Below are 22952 nucleotides of genomic sequence, written 5' to 3' on the forward strand. Positions count from 1 at the left end.
AGGAAAACAAAACCAAATCAAAACCCTGAGTCACCTGGTCTAAAGCTGATGCTGCCCCTTCTTTAAGCAGATGGTTGGAGAAGATCACTTTCAGTGCAAATTCCATTATGCACAAAATCATTTAAGCTGAGGCAAATTCCAAAACCTGACTATAACATCAATGGGACTGAACTACAGAGAAAGGCACAGCCAGGGAGGAAAGCTGCAGGAATCACACAAACTCAGTGTCACCTTCCCCACCTGACCCATGCCAGCTGTAACTGTGCTCCTGAGGTCAGGCTCCTTGCAGCCACATCAGGAGCTCAGACTCCCACTTTATGAGGTCTCACAGCTGAAGTTTTACAGCTTAGGAAAAAACCCTTCACCTTTCTCCTCTAGTAACAGTTTGATGCATTCTCCATTTCTCCTCTCCTGAAATACTGGAGTTTGGTTACTGTCAGAAACAAGGACTGCACCACACTGATACTGCTCTGATATATCCTCTGAGGCAGGATGCTTCTTAGGATTTTGAAATAAAAATGGTACAAAACAATTGTTTTTTCACACTTGTCAGGCTGGATATATTATTTAAAGCTATTCTAGATCATTGTCATTTTAAATTCAACTCCTTTGCTGGAAGTATACTATGGAACAAAGTTAAGAATGACTGCTAAAAATTGTTTTTTCTGGAAGAATCAACGACTTTCCATATTCTGTATTTTTAAGTGCCATGAACTCATTTAAAACTGTGACTTAAATAAAAATCATTACTGTAAGCTCAGCCCACGTGCCTGCTCTTAATAGTATCCATGGTTGCAGTGATGCAAATTTGCCTACCTACATCAAGCCAATGTGCCCACATAAGAAGGAAAAAATACTGTATTAATCAGTATTTTTGCACTAGATTTGGGCCAAGTAAACCAGTTAGAACCTTTGAAGACAGGACAGAAATTAGTTTAATGACCTGTTCATCTATTATGACTAGATCTGAATTTTGAACTAAGCAGAACAGAAATATCAAAGACCAAATTACAAAAGACTTCTGAAATCCACTAGAAAATTCATCTCACTGGCCAAATTCTTCTCTTCCCTAGTCAGAAAAGAGTAACAATGAATTGTTTCAAATATGCCTCCACTCAAAGTAGAGAAAGGGGAAGCATTTAACATTTTTACTAATCCTATCATATATTACATTAATGCTGATTTCAAAATTGCCTTACTTTCATGCATTGATTTTTCTTGAGATTTGAAATATAGGTTTATGTACAAAACCAAGGAATGTACTTTTTATTAGGCTACAACTATTAGATACACACAGGTACACAGGGAAGCACCCATCTCTTTTCTAAGCCCTACTTTAAATAAACTGCTTTAGTTGAAGCTGCAAGGTACTACAGCAGCATTTAGTTAAATGAGGCCAAAACTTCACAAGAAGCAGGCAGGAAGGATGAAGTGCTGATAACTCCAGGTGGAAATGCACCAGTCTAACCCCTGCAAGTCTGGGCTGTGCAGAGCTGATCTCTCCCTCTCCTGTGCAACATTTCTGTGAGCATTTCTGTGAGCAGTCTTACTTTCTTAGCAGCACAGAGCTAAGCTCTTTTTCACAGAATGTTTCCTTTTGGCTTAACTTTCCACATAAATTGTCTTTCTGCTCTTAGACAAGTAGATATGTGAAGGTGAACAAACGCACAAAATAAAACTAAAGTTATAAAAAAATGGCAGCTCTGTCTTCTTTAAAATAAGTACAGTAAAATTAAGATACTTATCAATATAACTGAAATGAAGCAAACAACATCCAATCCCAATCTCACTGTACAAAAGAGAATATTCTAAAACAAATAAAATCAAAATGCCACAAATTACTATCACTCAAACATGATTTTAAAGGGTATATTTAACTTCCAAAAGAACTGACAGTTCAGACACCAGAAAGACTCCCTTGCTAGTGAGAGACAAGATAATTTCATTCATTTCAGTCAGCCTTTGCTTCCTTGTGTCAAAAAACCCGGAAAGTATCTTTTCTTTGGTAAAAGCTATCATTAAATTCACCTAATATTCTTAAAGATGTTCAATTTTATTCTACTTCTTGAGAAGAAGTTTGTATAAGCAAGTTTTATGGTTTCAAATTATCCAGAAGAATGCTAGAAGTTAAATCAGTTTGTAAAAAAAAAATTAAACTAGCAACTATCTCAACATTCAGGGAAAAAGGAGCAATACAGAACAATTTCACTACTTGAAGGAAAATAAAAGCCTCCAAAACACCAAACTCACCAAGTCCATATTTCACAAGCACAGTACCAATATATTACATTTATGCATCAGATTTTATCTTTTGCAGTTACAAGTGGACTGCATTAAAAACAAACTTACATAAAACTTTATCCTAGCACAGAAATAATGACTCTAAGTTATCTGGGTGTCTTCATCTCCAAGCAGCAAGATGTCAAAATAATAAAGCATCTTGAATTATATCCATCCCTAACATGACTTGCCAGATTCATCTTCTTCTCTTTGATGATTATTTTAAACATGTCCTGATAAAGGTTATGTAAAACATCATTTGGAATTTCTTATTCTGGAATAAAAAGCAAACTACTATTTTAGCACATTTAAAGAGAGCGAATTTTTACAAAAGAGTGCCTTACTGCAGAATGAGAGGGAAAAAATCATTCTACTACACTTTTCAATATGTGCATAATTAGGTCCTCAAAGCATTAACATCTATGATTGTTCTTAGCAACAACTACGGAATTTATTTTGACGATCTGTACAGTTTAAAGTTTAAAAACGACCAACACTAGAAAACCATCAAGGCATTTTCATTACAGGTAGTAAAAACTGGAAGAAAGATGCAATAAGAACTTCTGAGATTGTAGGCATGAATCAAAAGCTTTATCGTCTTACCTTTGTTGTTACAATGCATAAGCAATCCATCCTTTCAGCATAGCAGGTATATTTCCAAACATTTAAAAGGTTTATGTTCAGTCACAGCTAAACACCATCTCAACAGAATGAGAAAAAGCACACTTATTTAATAGTCAAAACAGCTGAGTGAGTGCCAGCTTTCCCTTTGGATTCATTCAGAGGTAGAAACACCGTGGAGAAAAAGCAGCAGGCTAAAATACAAATGCTTTAACTTTCATGAAAAATTCTTAACCTATTTTGGTTATCTATGTCTGAAGAAGTTAAATGTATCCTCGCAAATATTCCACAAAAGATGTCAAATCCTGTTCCATACCAGTTAAGTACCTCTTCGTATTCTATTTCAAATACTCCTCTGTCAGGATTACCTAACACATGAGCATCACAGGGAATCATTTGATGAAATGCAATACAAAATTATTTTACAGCAAAAAATCTCAATTCAGCTTTTCTTAGCTGGCTAGGATTTCTAAAATGAAGCGTTTGTTCAAAAATAGTTTTGGTTGCAAACAAGTATTTCTCCCCTAACGTCATTTCAGCATTTGCAGACTGCAAAATAACTGATTTCCTAAGCAGTAATGAATGGAATATTCCATGTAGATCAGGGAGAGGAGAAAGTGGCAAGGAAAGAGTAATGCATATTGCAAGAGAAATGCTATTTTGAGCCTTGAATTAACCTAGAATTTCATTTCCTTTTGTAAGGCTGTAATGCTGTGACAAGGCAAAGTTTGAATGCGCAGGCATTGTCTTCTGTGCCTAATTAGCACAGCTGGGAAAAGTCTAACTCTTGGGCACAAAACAACCTCCTGTGCACTCTGAAACACTAACCTGACAGTTCCATCCATTGGTAAGGACATTATTACATTAATTTCCCACAAGAGGCATTGAAAGCAGCTTGTAAACTCAGCTCCCACTGTCTTGTCCTATTAGGTCCCCCACTAACACCTTTGCTGCAAACACAATGAAGTATATTGAAAAAACTCAGTGACTAATTTCAAGCTATTAAATCTCATCTGTATCATTCTGCTTTTACCCCAAGATGTACAACTGACTGCGTTTTGCACCAAAACAATTCTAGAATATACTGTGTATCTAGAGCACTCCCTTTAAACTTTCTGCAACTTGGCTCCCAGCTCTTCTGTACATACTGGGAGAAGTGGTGTTGGGGGGGCTATTAGAGGGGATGAAGGGGGTATATAAAGAAACTAATCTTGCCAAAATCACACATTTTGTTTTATGGGTGGATGATATCTTTATAGGACAAACTTGAATGGAATTTTAAGACCGATCTTACACCATTCAACCACTAAGATGATGACTTTTACCTTGTATGTCCAAGTCAAGCCAAAGATATTTCTCATTTTTATACTGTCTATAAAATCTGTGTAGATTTTCTGCTATGACCACCTAGGTGGAGTTCTCACAGCTACAAAGCATCAGAGGAAAAAATATGCATCTTTCAGACTGCTGAAACTGGCTGAACCCAGACAGAAGGCTAAAAGTTCTAACTTCAAAAAACAAAAAAGAACAAATTAGGCTGATGAAACATTCCTGTGTCAGAAAAGGGAGGGAGGGATTATCTTCATAGCTGAATGCACATGAGGTATCTCACAAAGAAATTCTTGCATTTCCCAAGTACTCTTTTAGGAAGACTATAAGGTTCAGAGAAATTAACAAAGTGCAAGTATCCAAAAAGTTAAAGGAAATGCATTTTTAGGTAACTTGGCACGTGTCCAGTGCCTAGGCCAGTCATCTCCAATGACTAATGCAAGACATGCAGTCAGTCCAAATGCACATTTCTTGCACAAACAGCTTTAGGAACACCAATAGCACATGGAAACTTGGCTTGTCCCTCATGCTCTGTCCATGAAGGGCAAAGATTAACAATCCTGCTCACCACTGAAATTTCTCTCAGCCACCTTGGCACAAGATTAAGCTTTTGCAGATTATTCCTGGCTACAAATAGCTTATGTCAAGAACCAATCACTTTTAGTCTCAATTTTTTGTTCTCTTGCCTTCTTTGGGACACTTTTGGAACTAAGGGTCATTATCATATCATTTTTCTCCTCTCCCACTTGCCACCACCCTTCCAACAAGACCCAGGACTAATGGGTCCTGTCATAGCAAGCAAGTAACTTGCTTCAAGTTCCAATGCAGACTGAGATGTAGAAGAGACCTCACCAGAGAGGTGAGGAAAAGGCATTTCTTTGCTCAGGATCTGTGATCAAGCTGCTCATCATGAACTGGCACTCAAAACACTCCAGAGCAGACAAAGTCATCTCATACCAAGTGTGTTTGAAATGTAGTAATGCATACACCGCACAAATCAGAGCAGGATGCACAACCAAGGTACACTAGAGCCCTTTACCAAGCACTGCACCACTATGATGGATTAAAAATCCTCCTGCTAACTGTACATGCTTCTCTCAAGACCCATTTTCAGCTAACAGTGGCCACACACAGGGGGAAAAAAAAATCCATAACAGCAGACCAAAAGATTTTGTGGCAAACACCAACACACGTTTTCATAAATACAGTGTACAGAGAGATAAGCACACAAAGATAAAAGCGCTATGCATAAACAAGTATTTCCTAGCCCAAAAGCAGTTTCTGCTGCCTTTCCACTGGAAAAACTGTATATATAGAAGAAATAAACGTTGAAAAAATATTGACCAACACTCAAGCATTCAGGTGGTTTGGCATTTCCATATAAAAAATAATACAGCTTCTTGAAAACATAATAAAACTCCTTGAATAAGCAAGTATGTGCAAGTTTTGGATACAAGAAGAATGTTTTTCAAAATGAGATATAGGTAAAAAATCCAGAAGCAAAACTACTGCAATTAAACAATTTCATAAAATAATTTAGAACCTTCTTTCCTTTAAATTGTATTGTGAGAAGGAACAGAAAGATATTAAAGAACACACCAAAACCTGAATCACAATCATGAAATACATGAAGTCATCCTTTCATGCACTGAAGAGTAAGACATTTTCACATAGTGCTGTTAGTCATTAAATTAACTATTATTCTACTGAATTTGTGGGAAACGTGATTTCTTCAGTGTCATTCATTCTCATTAAAAATAAATCTTTCTGTCCTGTCAGCTCCAAGTGATCTCAGTAACAACTGTTCTATACAGCTTGGCCAGAAGGCAAAAATGCATTTCCATTCACCACTATTCATGGCATTAATATTAAAAACAACCAAGGATGATTCTCTTTCTCACACAAAGGTAAGAGATGGGTTTTTCTTTCCTGAAATTACTTATGAATTCTTACTTATTATTCTAACTTATGAAGGTTATGTTTGGCAGTCATGTTTTTGTGCCTTCACGGGCTTATTCTTTTTCCAGTGTTGCAGATTCTATCACAAAACCACCAGATAACTAAATGAAGAAAAATTCATGCACAGATAAACTTTGCATAGAAATAAATCATGCAAATGAGAACAATGCTTCGGAAAATACTGATTTTGCAGATAAATAATTTCTTCATCTATGCACAAATCTAAAAGTACATGTGGTTATTTAAATGCTAATTTGCTCTTGGATTCTATGAGAGAAGCCACACAAAGCAGAGCTGTCACAGGTGTAACCAGAGAAGCAGGCTCAGCTCAGCCTCACAAGGGAATGTCAAATGCTCAACCTCAGCATATTTGAGGAGACATATCAAAGACTCAGTAAAGATCAAGCACTATCATATCTGCAAGCATTTTCTCAGCTACTTTAGTAAAGAAAGCACTAGAAGTGTAAGATGTCATAATTTATATAGCTGTCTTTGTATCTGGCTGCAAGATGTAATTATTACAAGTTTATAAAAAACAATTAGATTTTTTTAAAGTGAATTTCTAAGTTGTCTATTTACTTCTAAATTGAGACATTTGGAAACAGCAGAGTTTTATTGCTTGTGTATACATCCTGAACTGAGCATCTGGATTTCGTTTATTTGCTTTTGAATTCACTTTGACCAGGAGCCTGCCCCTGGAAGACTTTTTCAGCTTTGGTTCAAGACTTACATTCTTTTCCTTGTACAAACAGTCTGGATTTCAAGTACTGAAGGCAAAATACATAGCAAGCCAAATACCATTTCCTCACTGTAAAGTTAACACAGAGAAAGCCATGAAGCTCCTGAGTAACCCAGGACTATGCTAGCTGCTGAAATAAAACATGCACATCATGTGCAGAGAAGGAATTGATATAAATACGGGGAAATACACACATACAGATACAGGTATAAAGGACCAGTGCAATAACAAGGAGTACAACAGTCAGACACAGCATATCAGCAAGCTAACCAGCATTGAATCTTTATAAATATTAAGGCAAAGAAGGTATTTGAACATAGTCCAATAGGTCAGGGATTTTCATTGGAACAGCTTGTTAATACAACAGGTAAGAATGACTTTGTAAAGTGTAGGTGAAGATAATGGAGTTGAAACAGAAAAACAGAACCAGAGCATCTTGCACTTTAAAATTCACTCCGCATACACAGGTATCTCCTTACAAGACTTCCACTAAGATCCTGATAAACTGCTTGAGGTACCATTCCATTCTGAATACAAACTGCTACTGATTCAACACAGATTTTTTTCACTGCACTAGGAACCAGACATCCAAAATTCTTTCCTCCAGACTACATCAGCTTATCTCATAAGAAGTTACACAAAATTATCACAATTTTTAAAAGGTTATGAAGACATTAGTGGTTGCTTTGTAAACAAAGACATTTTCCCTATTGTAGGTGAAAATTAGATTAGTTTAATTTTACCCATTTTCAAAATATTCATGTTGACAGATACTGAGCAAAGTGAACCCAAGCCTGCAGCAGGCCTTAACAGCAAAGGAGGTGAACAGGAGCTGCAATAACAGAAACACAGCCAGTAGTAACATATAACTATGATTTCCCTTTGCTTGACACTTTAATTAGGGCATCTGGAACACTGCATTCCATTTTGGGGCCTCAATACAAGGATTTTGATAACCTGGAGCAAGTTTTGCAGGAGGCCATTAAGATGGTGAGAGGGTTTTTGGAAGCCTTGACCCTTAAAGAGAGGATGAGTGTACAGGGCTTGTTTAAGCTTGGATAAAGAGTTCAGAACCTAAAAGCAGCCCTCCAGTACCTACACTGGGGTTAGCCAGAAGACAAAGCCAGGTACATGTGGAAATGTATCTAGAAAACCCCTAGAAACTACAAATGAATTGAAACAGAAATTTCAATCAAAAACAGGGTAAAGTTTTTTCACCATAAGGATAGTCAAGCATTGGAACAGATTGACCAGAAAAGTTTTGCATTTCCAGTTTTTAATATTTTCAAGATTTAGCTGGTCAAAATCCTTCACACCTCATAGATGATACTGAGCTATTTTGTAATTGCAAGACATTGAGTGAGTTTCCTTTCCACTCTGCCTTGGCATCAAATTTTAGCTGAAATTGCAATCATATCAGCTGTTTCCTTACTTCCTCTTTTGCTTTCTTTGTATGGAGAAAAAATTTGGCAAAAGGCCCTAGAAGAGAGTGAGCTAGCCAGTCTCTACATGCCAGACACTAAACACACAGGCATGTGCAGATAGATGGGAAAACCACAGGTCAGACCAAAGTCCTTCAGAAGCCATTACTCACTAAATACAAAGGTGTCCTCATCCAACTGTAAGAGACTCCAGATTGAGTTCCATGTCCTAAAGCAAAAAATTTCCTTGGAGACATTGTTCAGTGGGTTTTCTTCCAACATCTAAAATCAAATTATTGTGGCTACTATTAAATTCAAGCTAAACAGCAAACAACTTCTCTGGTTTAAAACAATTAAAATACTAAACCAGATCCTACAGATTTAAAGATAAAAAAGAATGCCACAAGGCAAACAGCCTTATTGCTAAGGCTATTTCCTTAGCAATACTCCATTAGGTGAGAGATTTCTCCCGGTGATTGGAGTTTCACGGTGTATTTGTCGAACACAAGTGTCCCACCTACAGATGGCACCACAGATCACAGCAAGCGGCTCCCGGGCCGCTCCCGGCGCGGCTCGGCTCGCACACAGCCCCAGATCGTGTTTCACATTTGTTCACTCTGCCAGGCACACTCGAGCTCGGTCTTTAATGCACACCAGGAAAGGGATGAACCATTCGTCCTTTTCAGATTGCATACGTTTGGTTTTTTAAACTACTTCCCAGTACTGAAAGGATTAACGTTCCTTTCCTGCTTTATCACTGTCTTGAATCACTCTCTCTCTTTTTTTCCAGTGGTTTCTTCTCCCCCATCACTTTGTACTGGAGACTGAAATAAATAAAACTGTTAAATAATGTTCCAAGAAATACAGAGCATGGAAAAGAAAACAGATTGCTGTGAGCAGGAAAACTTCTAATCTGTAGTTCCAACTTTCTCTAATACTCAGCCTATGGGGATTTCAAACTCCAGTCTTGGATTCAGGAGCAGGAAGGGAAAAACAGAAGTAGGCTACGTGCCATGAGAAGTCCTCAGGCAACCTAAGCTTGTATACCACTATTCTATGTATATACACAAGCACACATTGCTAAAAAGTCATTCCCAAAGTCAGCTGTGTAGAAAGTTCTTGTAATTCAATCCTTAATCTCTTTAGGGGGGCATTATATTCCCACTCTCAAGCCACTCTCACATATACCATCGAAGGGTCAGCTGGAAGAATATGCATTTGGCCCACAGTAACTACAGCAAAACAATATCAGCAAGGTAAAAGAAACAGGGTTGAAATACATTACTTCAAAGGCTAACAATGTCTGAGCAAGAAAAAAGCCATTCTATTCATATCACTTGTGGACTCACCACCCTGGCAAAACACAGAATAGATTTAATATAATCTCAAAGTGGATACAATCTGCTTGTGTCTGGTTAATGAACTAACACTGAACTGGGCTGCAGCCTTGAAAGTCTGAAAAGTGAGAATTTATTTTAAAAAAGCTAGCTGTGAACAAAATCCAATATACTAAGCCCAAGTCCCCCCAGCCTCTAGTAAATTTCAGCTAGCAAAACAAATCACTCGATTAAACACATGCTGTACTGGAATTATTATGCCCTTGGGTTTATTAAAACCAAATATAAAATCTTTTTTTTTTTAATATCCTAAGTAGCTAAAAAAAGCATTACTGAAACTGAAATGCATTAAGCATTAAAACATAAATTTTCACATAATATACATAGCAAGTATGTGGAATATAAACTGTGAATACATAAGAATTTCTCCTTGTAATTTTAAATAAATTTTGAAATATTGAGGGAGAAGTATTGCCCACCAGGCATACAAAGAAAAAAAAACAGTTGCTGAAGAAGAAAGAATTAAGGTCGATAAAAACGTACATATGCTTATGTAACAATTTTCATATTTATTTGAAAGCTAAACTAAGACATTCAGATATACTAGAAAAACAAAAATGAAACCAATGCTAAACTAACATTTTTCAAATTTGTTCACCTTCCAACTGGAAGTATTGGAAGGTGGAACAGTATTCTAGCTAATGAAATACAAGGTAACATTTACTGTAAGTGACAGAGACTGAGAGAAAAGCTTGCTCTCAGTTTCACATGAACTGGGATCAACACCAATACCTGCAGCTATGTTTTAAATGCTGGAAGAAAATCTAAAACCTGATGCTCATATACTAAAAGTCAAACAACTGTGATTTTCACATTATACTCAAGACAAAAAATATGAAGGAAGACAGGCAACTATGTCATAAATGTTCAAGTCCGGACCACTTGAAAAATAAAGGAATCCACACCATATCAGGTTCTGTTAGTTAACACCAGCATGGCCACCAGGCTGGACTGGAGAGGCACTCAGTGCAGCTGAGAACAGACACTCACACCTCTGGTGAGCTTTCCCAAATCAGGCAATTCCTCCTTTCAATGCATCAGTGACTGTGCCATGATAATGTGCCTGTTGTCACTGGTGCAGTGTCATGGACAGGGCCTTGTGCTCCTGGCAGTTCAACTAATCATGAGAAAAACACTAAAAATGCAACTTTGTAATTATGTTACACTTTCATCTACAACAGAGAAAGATCCAAGGACAACACTACATTTGTAAAGGGCTTGAAACAGTTTCTGCGGGGGGCTGGGAGTGAATAATCACAAAGCCTGGATTTAACATCACACACTATTCCCCACTTCAGAAATCTGTTTCTCCTACAGGGGAGCACAAAACACCCTACAGTGGCAACATCATAAGACAAATCTCATAGCAACAAATATGTGCTTCAAGCCCAGTCTGCTAGAATTTGGACTATATTTACTAATAACAAAATATTTTGATAGGGACATGAATGCTCAATTCCATTACACTGTTTCTAGGTGCATTACAGGGATGAAAAAAAAACTCCAAAACATTTAAGCCCTTTAAGACCACTATGCTGCCTCAAAAGACCCTCAATAAGGGAGACTGGCCATGTACTAGGCTATTCTGGTGCTCAAGAAAATATTTGAAATGCTTTTGTATGTCTATTTCCATAGTTTAAGTCTAGTACATCTTGTACAAAAGCAAAATATTTTTCACATTCTATAAATACAGGAAAACCTCTTCTTTCCCAATTAAGTGTTCAATCCTTTCAAGGAGCGCTAAACCTTCCCAATCTTCACTTCTTTCCAGTCTTCAGATCCTCCATGTCAATCTCTTCTAAACACTGAAATTAAACATCTTTCTCACACCATGGTACCTCAAATTTGACAATATCTCCAGCAAAGCCTTATGCAGACCAAGTAGAAAAGTTTTATACCATACTTATGTCAATAATGTGTTCTTTTCATCTATTAACATGCCATGGCTGACTCACCTTAAGATTCTAAAATTACCCAGACCTTTTCCTGAGAAATCAGCTGTTAACTATTCAAGCTCCATTAGCTTAGCCAAAATGTAGGACATTAATTGCTTCATTAATTATTTCAACTGCCCAGGGCTTCATTCTACTCTTAGCTGGTGAAGCAGCAACATAATGTTCTCTTCCCATGATTCAATTTCTAATTTAACAGAATGCTTTCACTAATAACCCAAACCAGGATGCATTTTTGAAAAAATTTAACTGATACATTACCTCAAAAGAAAGCCTCTTAAACCATGTCAAAAATTCTGCTCAAGTCAGAATTTATCACATTTATGGTTTTTTGCTACCACAAGAATTATTACCACAGTAGAAAGAAACTGTTAGACAAAACTGTCATCAATAACTATGACAGCTATTATTTGGCTCATTCACGACTTTCAAGGAGCTACCAAAAAACTGTAGAATCATTCCCTGTACCAGTTAAACCTAAATCCCCCTCTCATGGCTTACTCTTACATATTCTGTTTTTAAAATAGAGCATTTGTCCATTTGCCATTTTCAGGAACTTCATCCATCCACCATGACTAAGGGCAACTGCAATGACTCTCAATTTGCCTCATTAAGTTCTCTGCACATGCAGACAAGAAATACATTAGAACCAGCTTATTTTAAAACAGCCCAGTAGACAAAATAAGCCTTGCCTCTCCTTGCCTGCCCTCCTGTCTTCAGCTCCTTTTTCCTCCTGCTTCTAAGAGATGCCATTCCCACCATACCTGCAGGAAGGGACATTGCAGAGCTCTAAGCCTTAGATTTAGATGATAGCATACAGGCAAATATCTCAATTGCCTTTTTTTTCCCATTCTATTTCTCACATACCCTAGCATTACCCCATTTTCTCCAGACATGACAATTCATTAAGGTGACTGTGATGACAGGGGTCTTCTCCATGCAATTTCAGGTAATAGATTCCACAGAGATATATAATTTAAATTTTAATAATAATCTTGTGTTACCAAGATTCACAAAAAAATCAAAGAAAATAATCTATTCCCACATTGCAAGTTCAACTAGAATTTTAATTCCTCAGTGTTCAATTACTTTCAAACTTGAAAAATACAGTATTCCTAGGCTACTCAGTTTTTTCATGTAAAGATATTTCAATGGCTTTCTTTGCAATATATAATTCATGATCCTGGCTTGGCTGACCTTTTATCCACTGGCCATTTTTGACTTTCCAAAAGAATACAAGTTTTGGATTTCATCTACAGTTTCCTTTAAAGCATTTCTGATGCATTTCATACCAGCTTCAAAATAACAAGATTTGAAAAAAGCTAGAATGAGCACAAGTGTTTTCTTTCAGCTGTACAAACTCATTAGCACATCACACACTTATGATCTGCAGCTAAGTGAACCTTCTTCCACAGTCCCAACAGCCCCTGCTAAAGGTTCACTCATTAAAGCATCCCAGCCCCTTTATCTTGCTGAGCAGTGCAAGTTCCTGAGCTTCCCTACAGGCTCCAGTCCTTCAGCTGATCTCCCCCAGTGCTCCTCCTGAGCTCTACAATCATTTCATGAAAATGGATCAGCAAAGAATCGCCCTTCAGTTCCTGAGAAACCTGCACATTTTCCAGGGCACACTTCAAACTAGGTTCACCTCTCTGGGGACAAATAATAGCTCTGATGCAAAAATCTTCAAGGAACATTCTAAGTTTAAACTGAGCAGAGGATTTTGTTTTAGTCAAAAATGTACATCAGTGTGCATTCTCCTGATCAGTTTTCTCACCACTCACTAGTGACAACTGGCTGCATATACTTTTCAAAAAAAAAGTCCTTCCAGAACATAGATAAAGAAGCAACAGAGAACTTCTTATGACCAGACTGAAAAGGTTACAAATCAGGAAGACACAGCCTCAGATTTCCCAAATAATTAATGAAGTAATGACTCAAGAGTCACAAGTATGGATAAGTAGAAGCATACTAAACCTGTCAGCGAGGTTCCAAAATCAAAGCATAAATCCAATTTAATGGTCACTTAATGGTACATTTGACAAACGAGTTTATAAATTTTTGACTAAGCAAAATGCATACATGTTATTAAACATTTCAATAATTAAATCCCCTTTGACTATTGATCTTAATAATGTACATTTTCTTAGAAGATTAATATTTTATAAAATAAAGGAAACTTATTTTATGTTGAACTAATAGTCTCGACAAGAAAAGCAGATTTCTATCTCATACCTCTACACTGGGGCTAAGGCTGCTCGGCAATGTTTCTGATGTCACTGTTGTGCTTGGAAGGCTGGAGAAGTCCCAGGTATTCACAGGCTGTATTGGTTCAGATGGCTGAGAGTGATCAATGCATTTTGGATTGTCCAATAAGGTCACTTCATAAAACTCTTGAATATCTAAACATGTAAAAAAAATTGTGGTTAGGCATGATAGTTACTCTCACATTCTGATTTTAACTACATCTTCCTCCTGCAAAACAAATGAGATATGGCTTCATCTGTCATGAGTAAATTCATAGGGATCATCACATGAACCTCCCCCATTGCACACACAACTCTCTCTGTCCCCCCTCACTCTGGGCTTCTGCCACCAACCCCAGGAGCTCAGGAACAGCAGAAGCACGTGAAATAACTGCAGTGGAATAGTGGAAGGGAAGGGCATCTATGTTTCAAGTTCTGGTGTACATAATTTCAACTAATGTAGCCTTTGGTTAGCTGAAATCTACTGTTCAAGGGCAGTATTAGAAGGTCTATTTTGTACATGTTTCAATTAAATGGCCACAGAAATAGAAGTATATTGATGAAATCAGCAAGAGAGAGAGAGGCTGCAAGAAGTTAGGAAAGGGAAAATTGATTAGGATAAGTCATCATCTGCTTTTTCAGTCTAAGTACCAGAAATAGGATGAAACTTAACAGTATGAATTGCCAGTCATAGTATGAACTACTTATCAGCTTTCTCTATAACCCTGAAGACTCAGCTGGAAACTTCTGGGAAACAAAAATTTGGCTGTATTATATTGTTTATTGACATCCTACTCACTCCATGAAGCATCAATAAAAATAACACACCATAAAGTAGCACCAAAGGTGATCTTATGAAGTATAGGTGTATCAAAGTTGCTACCACAACTGCAATCACGTCGATAAACACACACATTTAAAAAAAAAAAAAAAAATCAGAAAAGGTATAGGTTAAGGGAAGGGCAAGAAGTTGTCCTGTAAAGCTTTTAGTCTCTTATTCAAAGCAAAAGTCTGCTAAACACATTTGCAAATTCCTGATTTTTAATCACACCAAATTCATAGAAGATAAACACACAAGCAGTAAGCCAAAGGAAATAAGACCCAGCCATGAGTAAGGAGTCTAAGCTGCAGTTTTGTAGCTTTTCAGCAATAGCCCAGAGTCAGTAACAGAGGCACAATAACCAATTCCTTTATGGAGCCACCCCACAAAAGAAAGCCTACACAACTAAGAGTTGCAACTACTGATGCTGGCATTCCAGTCTTATGTGTTCTAATAGACACTGCATTTCTGCTCTCTGCCAGTTCAGAAAACTGAAATTCTCAAATTCCATTTGTATCTTTCCTCTGAGCAAGAGTCAAATTCCTACCAACAGCTTACATTAATTTTTAAAGTTATACTTGCTCTTAGAGCTGCTGATTGGAAGAGAGAGCAGCGAGGGCTGCAGAAGACATTAAGTGACCTAGATATACAGGAGCAAAGCAGCCTAAGAGATACAAATTGCCTTTAAATCTAGCTTTCACATTAGCTCCCGCAGTTGCAAATTTGTCTTGTAGCTGCATTAACATCAATACATCAATCAAGCACACCCAGTAAAGATTCCCCCCCCCAACAGAGAGTACTTTGTGTATTAAAATAGGCAGTGGTTTAAGTTGGTTCTATAGCTGCAATCCACAGCAACCAAGCCAGGAAGATCACTACATTATTTATGGGAAGGGGTTATTTGTGCAACTGTTTTGCAACAGAAATCTAGGACACTGATTTTCAATTCTGCTACTACTCTTTTAAGTCCCTGCCAGTGGAGGTAGCCATTTATTCCTCCTGCACAACTCTCATTTCAAAAGGCACAGCATTTCCCATACCTCACCTCCACTTCTCCATGGAGGACACCACAATAGATTTGCTATCGAAAGATGGCAAGACATAATATCCACCACTTAATGAGGGGATTAGTTTATGTTTTTCCTGGAGTTACTCCAAATCCACAAAGTTTCTAGAAACTTGGTGTCTATATGATAATATCTACCTTCTAAAAAAAGTTTCCATTTTCACTACTCAGCAGGCAAACATTAAGTATGTACAAGTATAGGCAAGCCACCTATGAACCCTGAACACATTAGGTCCCCAAAAATAAAACCTGACAGTTATCGTCTATAAAGCCTAGTCTATACTAAATTAAACCTAAAAATTCCTTCCTATTGTCTACAGCTAAATATCAGCTCACCAAAATATTTCAACACACTTGAATATGTACTGAACACACGATAATGATGTGAGAATGCATTAGCACATGACAAGTTCTAACATTTTTCTGATTATTACAAATAGCAGGTAGTAAAACACTAAGTTTTAATTGTATTTATGGTCAGATTCCCTTTTCAAGCTAGGATGTGCTATTTTTATATTACAGCATTTTTCTTACATATTAATTCCAAGAGAGATTATATCTCAAACTAAGTTACAGAGAACTGATTCAAACCGGGTATCACACAACACTAAAAGCAAACACAGATGGGGAACATTTAGACACTAGAGGGGAACACTAAAAGGAGCATTGAAAAAGAGGAGCACAGAGTTTTAGGAAGCCAAAAATGACAAAAAGTGATGAATGGTAGGCAACAGAGAAAACCGTCCTGGAATTTGGTCTGCCTACAAGTAAAATCACATTTAATAGCCAAATCAGAAATATGTTTGACAGCAAAAAAAATAAAAGCCTGTACAAAGCAAGTGACAGACCACCAGTTCTGCAATGGAGAACTCCTACACAAAAGAAACATATATTTCTTAGCCTATTAGTAGTGTGAAAAGCGAAGGAATGGTGACAAACTGGGGTTTTTCATTCTAAAAGAAATGTGCTGGTGTATTTTCACCCCTTCTCATATTCTCCGCTCATCTTAGTTTTGCTCTTTGAACAGGCTTGTTCACCAGTAACATGATACACCAGAAGCTAAAACTGCTCACTTTTAAAGCAAACAAGAGTTATCTGCCAAATACAAACTGAAACCCAAATCCACTTTACAAGGGAGATCCAGCTTCACAAAAAACCACAACACAGTAATTAAAAGAAGAGCTTAACTGCAAAACCAAATCCTTTTCTTTTCTAAAGTATATTTGAGGGCATTTCAAGAGACTACATCAACTCTGTCTAAAGAATTTCCTCCAAGGACAAGGATTCCAACCAGCAACATGACACCACTCTAAGATCAATTTCTTCCCTGCTCCTTAGAAATCAAACACAAGGCCTCTGCTTATCATTTGTACAGCTATGTGCAGTGTCTGCTGCTTTTTGCTATAGATTCAGTGGGGAGCACTTGTAATCAGGATAACTTAAAATTGGTAAAATTTCATTGTGTTCACTTATGCATGAACCTTTTGGTAACTGCAACTTTGCAAGTGAAAGATGGGATACCTATAACAGCAATTTCTTAAGGGAGTGGTGTAACCCTACATACAAGGCATTGCTGCTAACAGGCCATGGGCCTTGTGTTCACTGAATAACCAGGGCTCTGCACTTGTCCTGGCCTGCCCAGAGCTTTGTTTTAGCTTGTCCAACTTTACCACCAACTATCTAAAGACCAGCTGATTGGTGACTCATCTAACTTGCATGGCTTTTACCTAGCTTCAGACAATTGTGTGAGCTAACTCCTATTTCTATAAATATTTTTATATATAACACACAAATAAATATCTGCTACATATGTTCCATAAATAGTATACATAAATATATGTGAAATCATAAAGTGTTACATCATACAATTGTCCAAGGCTAACTACATGTTAACTTTTACATGAATACAAGTACACCCACACACACAGACTGAATGTACAAATTCACATTTGTGTGCGCAACAGCTAATACATACCAAGAAAAATGGGTTACTCTGTAGGGAATGGATTACCTATGACCTCAGAACAAAAAGCTGCACACAAGAGCAAAGGCATAGCATGACAAGAGAGGCCTTGAAAACAAAGACACAGGATGGTATCAGAGGCCTTAAGTCTACAAACAACTCAGCAACTGCTAATTACTGGTTAAAAGAAGGTAACCTGAGAACTGGGCAAAAAAAGTTGAGTGTAACAGAAAAAAGAGCACCCAGCATATATAAAATACACAGTATATACAAGAAAATCAACTGCAACTGCAAAGTAGAGAAGAAAGAGTGAAGCACAGAATGTCAGCAAACAACAACAACCTCAACAAAACATAACAGTGAGGAGAGAAAGAAACAGTCAGCACTGCACACCTCCATGGGGAAGATTCCCTTCACTCAGTCTCCCACTCCCTGAACTTTTCTGACCAACTTTTAATATGTTCTGGTTTTCAAACAAGCATCAAGCAACTCCATGTGATTTTTTCATATTATATTAGTTTCAGACTTCTGATTCTGAACCTTTGCATTATGGTATAGAGGGAACCAATTACATTTCATTGGCATTTGCTATTTACCTGAAAAGGGTTCTAGTTGAGATGAGTGTCTGTATCAAAGTAACAAGCAATAGGACAAGAGGAAATGACCAAGTGGTGGTGGTGCCAGGGGAGGTTTGGAAATGATGAAAAATTTCTTCTCTGAAAGGGCTGTCAAGCATTGGAAGAGGAAATATCCAGAAGAATGTTAGAGTCCCAAGAGGTGTTGAAAAGACTTTAAAAGACTTGTAGGTGCAGTGCTTAGGGATATGGTTTAATGGTGGTGCTGTGTTAAAGGTTGGACTCAATGATCATAAAGGCCCTTTGCACCTTAAATAATTCTGTGGTTTATTCTTTTTTAAATTGAAAGCATTCCTCTAATGATCACAATAACCAACTGATTTTGGGCTTTGCATTTTTACAGTTTAAGCATTTTGACCATTTGTGGGTTATAGATGGTTTTTCTTAAATAAATGCCAGGAAATTCCACACGAGCTTAGCATTTCATGAACTTAAAACAGTAACACATTTACTATAACAGACTGCTTTGGACACTGTCCATGTAAACCAGTGAACTGTTGTGTAGTGCATGATGTAAGGACAAAGGTATAAACTGCCACCAAAATATGTGATTTAACAATCCTATTTGTGTATGCTGTATTAACTGTATTCCTATCTGAAGGTTCTCAGCTTTGCATACGAGCAAGAATTAATTTAAGAAGGTATGGTTCTTTTCTGTTTGTTCATTTTTCTTATAAAATCTAAATTCATGTTTTGCATTCTAAAATGCAAAAGGGGGATTTATCTGCTGACAATTCTAATGCTGGCTGACTAATACAGCTCAGGAGAATATTCACCACCTTTGCCTCAAGGCACACTTACAGTTCATGGTCAACTTTTTGTCACCAGGCCTGCCACATCCCTTCTTGCAGCACTGCTTTCCACCTGGGTGACTCCATGAGGTTCCCATTTCCTCAGCTTGCCAAGGTCCTTCTGCACGGCAGCATGGCCAGGATTTACATGCTTCAGCTACTTAGTAAATCCTGCCCTCAGCAGGTGCTCTTTTTCTGATCTTCAACAGCAGAACAAACCAATTTCAGCCAAAGCTAGCAAGGCAGAAAAACTAGATAACTTTACCTCACCATACAGCCTTTACCATACAAAGATTTTCAATACCAGCATTGTTCAGGAGAACCTCTCAAAGCCACTGCCCTCCCTCAGACTTGCAAGCAACGAAGGAGCTTATGAATTCCATTAGAAATTACCTGTTTCTGTTTAGTCCATGCAAGCAATTCCTTTGTCATCTCTCATTGGTCTGCCTCTTCTCAGACATTTGTTCATCTAAATGGAGCACATGCAAATGCCTGGTTTTGTTTATCATGTTACCCATATTTGAAAAAACAGGTTTGTTAAGAACTTGAGTACCTGTGTGTTGTCCAGGAAAAGGTGCAATCCCATTATAAATGAAGTACTTCTCTAAATCAAGGAGGGGAGGGAAAGACACCTTTATTTCTTAGGGCTTCCTGCCAAAGCACCCAAAGCACTTCAAAACTTAAGTCCTAAAACTACTAGAATGAAAACAAAGGTCAACCTGCTATTTCAGTTCAGAGCAATCTGAGATAAATGGTATCTGCCAAATTCTTAACAGCCCAACATAACGAATATACAGACAAAACAGAGTCAAGATCACTGTCAGAACAGGCAAAGGAGTCTGCCAACACTACAGACTTTCATTCTTCAGTCATAAAGCAACTCCTACTAACTCCAAGGAAGGCTCAATCATGCATGCTTACTTCATCTGCTATGTCAAGCTAAGAATATCCATTTAATACAAGTAAAGCACAGCCTGAAAACTGCATAATCAGTGATCAACAAAAAAATGCAAAGACCAAGAAAAGCTCCATGTCCATTAACCAAGCCAATGACCACAGTTAAGTAAGCATTCTCTTTGTGTATCTAATGGTTGTGTTGTTATGGTGTGTCTCTGATCAAAAATAAATGTTTGCATTTGTATTATGAGAAGTGAAAAACAGCCTCATCACAACCCCTGTAAAGCCTCTTTCAGGGTTGGCTGTCTGGAGATCTGTTTCTTCTTTAAAACTGCTGCACACAATTAAGACTTCTTAAAAATTTAAGGAGCAACTCATGGCGCAGCTTTCTCACTACACATTCTGTTCCACAAAATCCTTTGCCACCAGCTGCAGATCCAGCTACTGAACCCCAGCTCTTTTACCAGCCTCAGTAAGTGTGTCCTGTCCTTTGAACATCCTTTCTGCACACACTTCTTTGCTTACCTCAAATTCCAGATGTTATTTTCCACTTCTCACTTCCAGCTCTCATTAATTAGTGCTTAATCAAATTGTTTGCTTTTATTCCTCTAGCTGCTTTTTACACTCAGACAAATTCAACTCTTTACCAGCCTGACCACTTACACTTCCCAAACTACTCATTGATATTTTCCTCTTTGGTTACTAACACATCTTTCACTATATATTCACAGAATCAATTGGTAAAAAGAACTCTGAGATTGAGTCCAATCTATGATCTATCACCACCATGTCAACTATATCACAGGTCACATCCAGTCTTTCCTTAAAAAGTGCTTCACATTGTCTCTATCCAATTTTCTTTCAGAAACTCACAGCATCTTGTGTGTCCAGAATTAAGGTAGGAAAAACTGACACACAGATAAAAATTGACATATTGACCTCACTCTTAAGCCTTAATTGCAGTATGTCCCCTAGGTAATGACAGTATATAGGACTGATGATGTTTCTCACCAGACAAATGTATTCAAAAAAATCAAACTTCTTTTGGGATGAGTTCACTCAAGCCTCCAAGCTGAGTTTCCATACCGGTGCACAGCTTTGCTCAGATGAGACAGCACAAGCTTTGGTTTCTTCTACCTGCAGCAAGCTCAGGCTCCAAGGTAATTCTGTGGCAGTGGTGGCAACACAAAGCTGGGTGTGCCACAGAGCAGCATCTCCTCCAGCACTAACACTTGTGTGTCTCCTGCAGCCAAATTTTAACCCAAGTTTCTGAAAACCACCTAAAGCTGCAGTGCTTTTACAATTTGCTCACACGCTCTCCTTGCTGCTCCTCTGTTTTAGGCTGACTTTTTTATTTCAAGCCAAAATAAGTCAGCTGTTTTGAGGGCATGGCTGGGAAGATACTCACACATGACAAGATCCCTATAAAAGCTGTACCAGAGAACTTTAGAGCCTCCCCTAACTTGGGGAAAGAACACGAAGCTAAGAAGGTTATTCTAGTGTCAGCCCTACACCTTCTGCAGTCTCTTAACAATCTTGCAAATTTGGCCTAGTTATAATTCAGGAAACCATCTGTGCCAGGAGACTCCTAGTCAGCTGCTACAGTTCAGTTTCTTTGAAGATTCCTTCCCCCTGCACCAAAACAAGCTCCATCTCTCAAAACACAGGCAAAGCAAATGCACAGGGGGCACATGGCATTCCAGCTGCAGAGCTGAACAAGGTGTTCTGCCCTTGCTGCTAGCACCACCATGGAAGCAGGACCAAGATCAGGACAAATACCCTCTCTCATGCTTCCCCCCTTCCCCTACACTGTACCCAGCACTGAAGGAAATGAGGAGTAAATCCAGGAACACAGACAGATGCAGGGGAGGAGGTAGGCAGCACACCTAGGGAAAAAGAGGTGAAAGAACATGGGAAATAAAGCAAGGACAGGCCAGAGAGAAAACTTTCCCAGAAGCTGGAAACTACACCAATTATTCAAAATTTCTACTGTCTTTTCAGCCCCTGGATGAACAGCAGATTTATTGACAAGTGGGGTTTTTTTGTCAGCAGACCCTTTCAATGATAACCCTGGGAAGAGAAAACTGCAATTGATATATTCTACAGTGCAGCTATTCACCACTGAACACACAGTCAGTGAAATACCACAAGGATAAACTTTTGACACAATACTATTTATCTGCATACCAGTAGCTACTCAACTTACTACTTACTTGCTATTTTAGGCTACCAAAAGCAGCACCTAATCCCAAAAATTCAATACATTGCCCTGTCACACACACATGCAATACAGGGTGGAAAAAACTTTAAAAAGCAAGCTAGCTATCAAACTGCACTACATACAAAATAGTAAGTAATTCTTAAAATAAAAAAAAGAGGAGCAATGAGACTATTTTACTTATTATTATGCTCCTTGAAGAGTAAGACATGAAGTTCTTCCAAAGACTGGGACATTCAGATAAACTGCACTGAAACAAACTAACAGCAGAAACATACTAACAATGACTGAACTAACATTCCAGTCATCTGGGCACCAACTAAAATATTTATCCTCCCTCCAGCTGGATGAAAGTAATCAAGAACTTAAAAACCTTTGTAAACACAAGCCTAAGTCAAATTTCTGTAAAACTGACCAACTTCTGTGTATTCAAAGGAGACCAAAGCAAGCATAACCACAGTATAAGCCTCAGGAAACTTGTCCAGAAATTGATGAACATCTCAAAGTTGCAAGGATTGTACTGTATGGATGCTTCAGCCACAAATATGAGTAAAGATATTTTATCAGAGACATTGCAGTCTGGGGAAAAAGTCACAAAAGAGCAGCAAGGATAAGATTTTG

The 22952-nt window shown here is 37.9% G+C and overlaps 1 protein-coding gene across 17 annotated transcripts in view; it reads right to left on the reverse strand.

Annotated features, from left to right (window-relative positions):
• Positions 1–22952, reverse strand: part of DLG1 (discs large MAGUK scaffold protein 1) — a 140734-nt gene that overhangs the window by 112050 nt on the left and 5732 nt on the right. For 16 of the 17 annotated variants that reach the window (XM_074547157.1, XM_074547154.1, XM_074547155.1 and 13 more), the window contains exon 3: positions 13931–14097. In XM_074547157.1, the coding sequence (XP_074403258.1) occupies positions 13931–14097 (167 nt within the window). Of the gene's footprint in view, positions 1–2883; positions 3448–13930; positions 14098–22952 lie in introns of those variants that run through there. The other variant, XM_074547173.1, reaches the window with a different exon arrangement.

Source organism: Zonotrichia albicollis, chromosome 9, assembly GCF_047830755.1.
Source record: "Zonotrichia albicollis isolate bZonAlb1 chromosome 9, bZonAlb1.hap1, whole genome shotgun sequence".
NCBI classification, from domain to species: domain Eukaryota; kingdom Metazoa; phylum Chordata; class Aves; order Passeriformes; family Passerellidae; genus Zonotrichia; species Zonotrichia albicollis.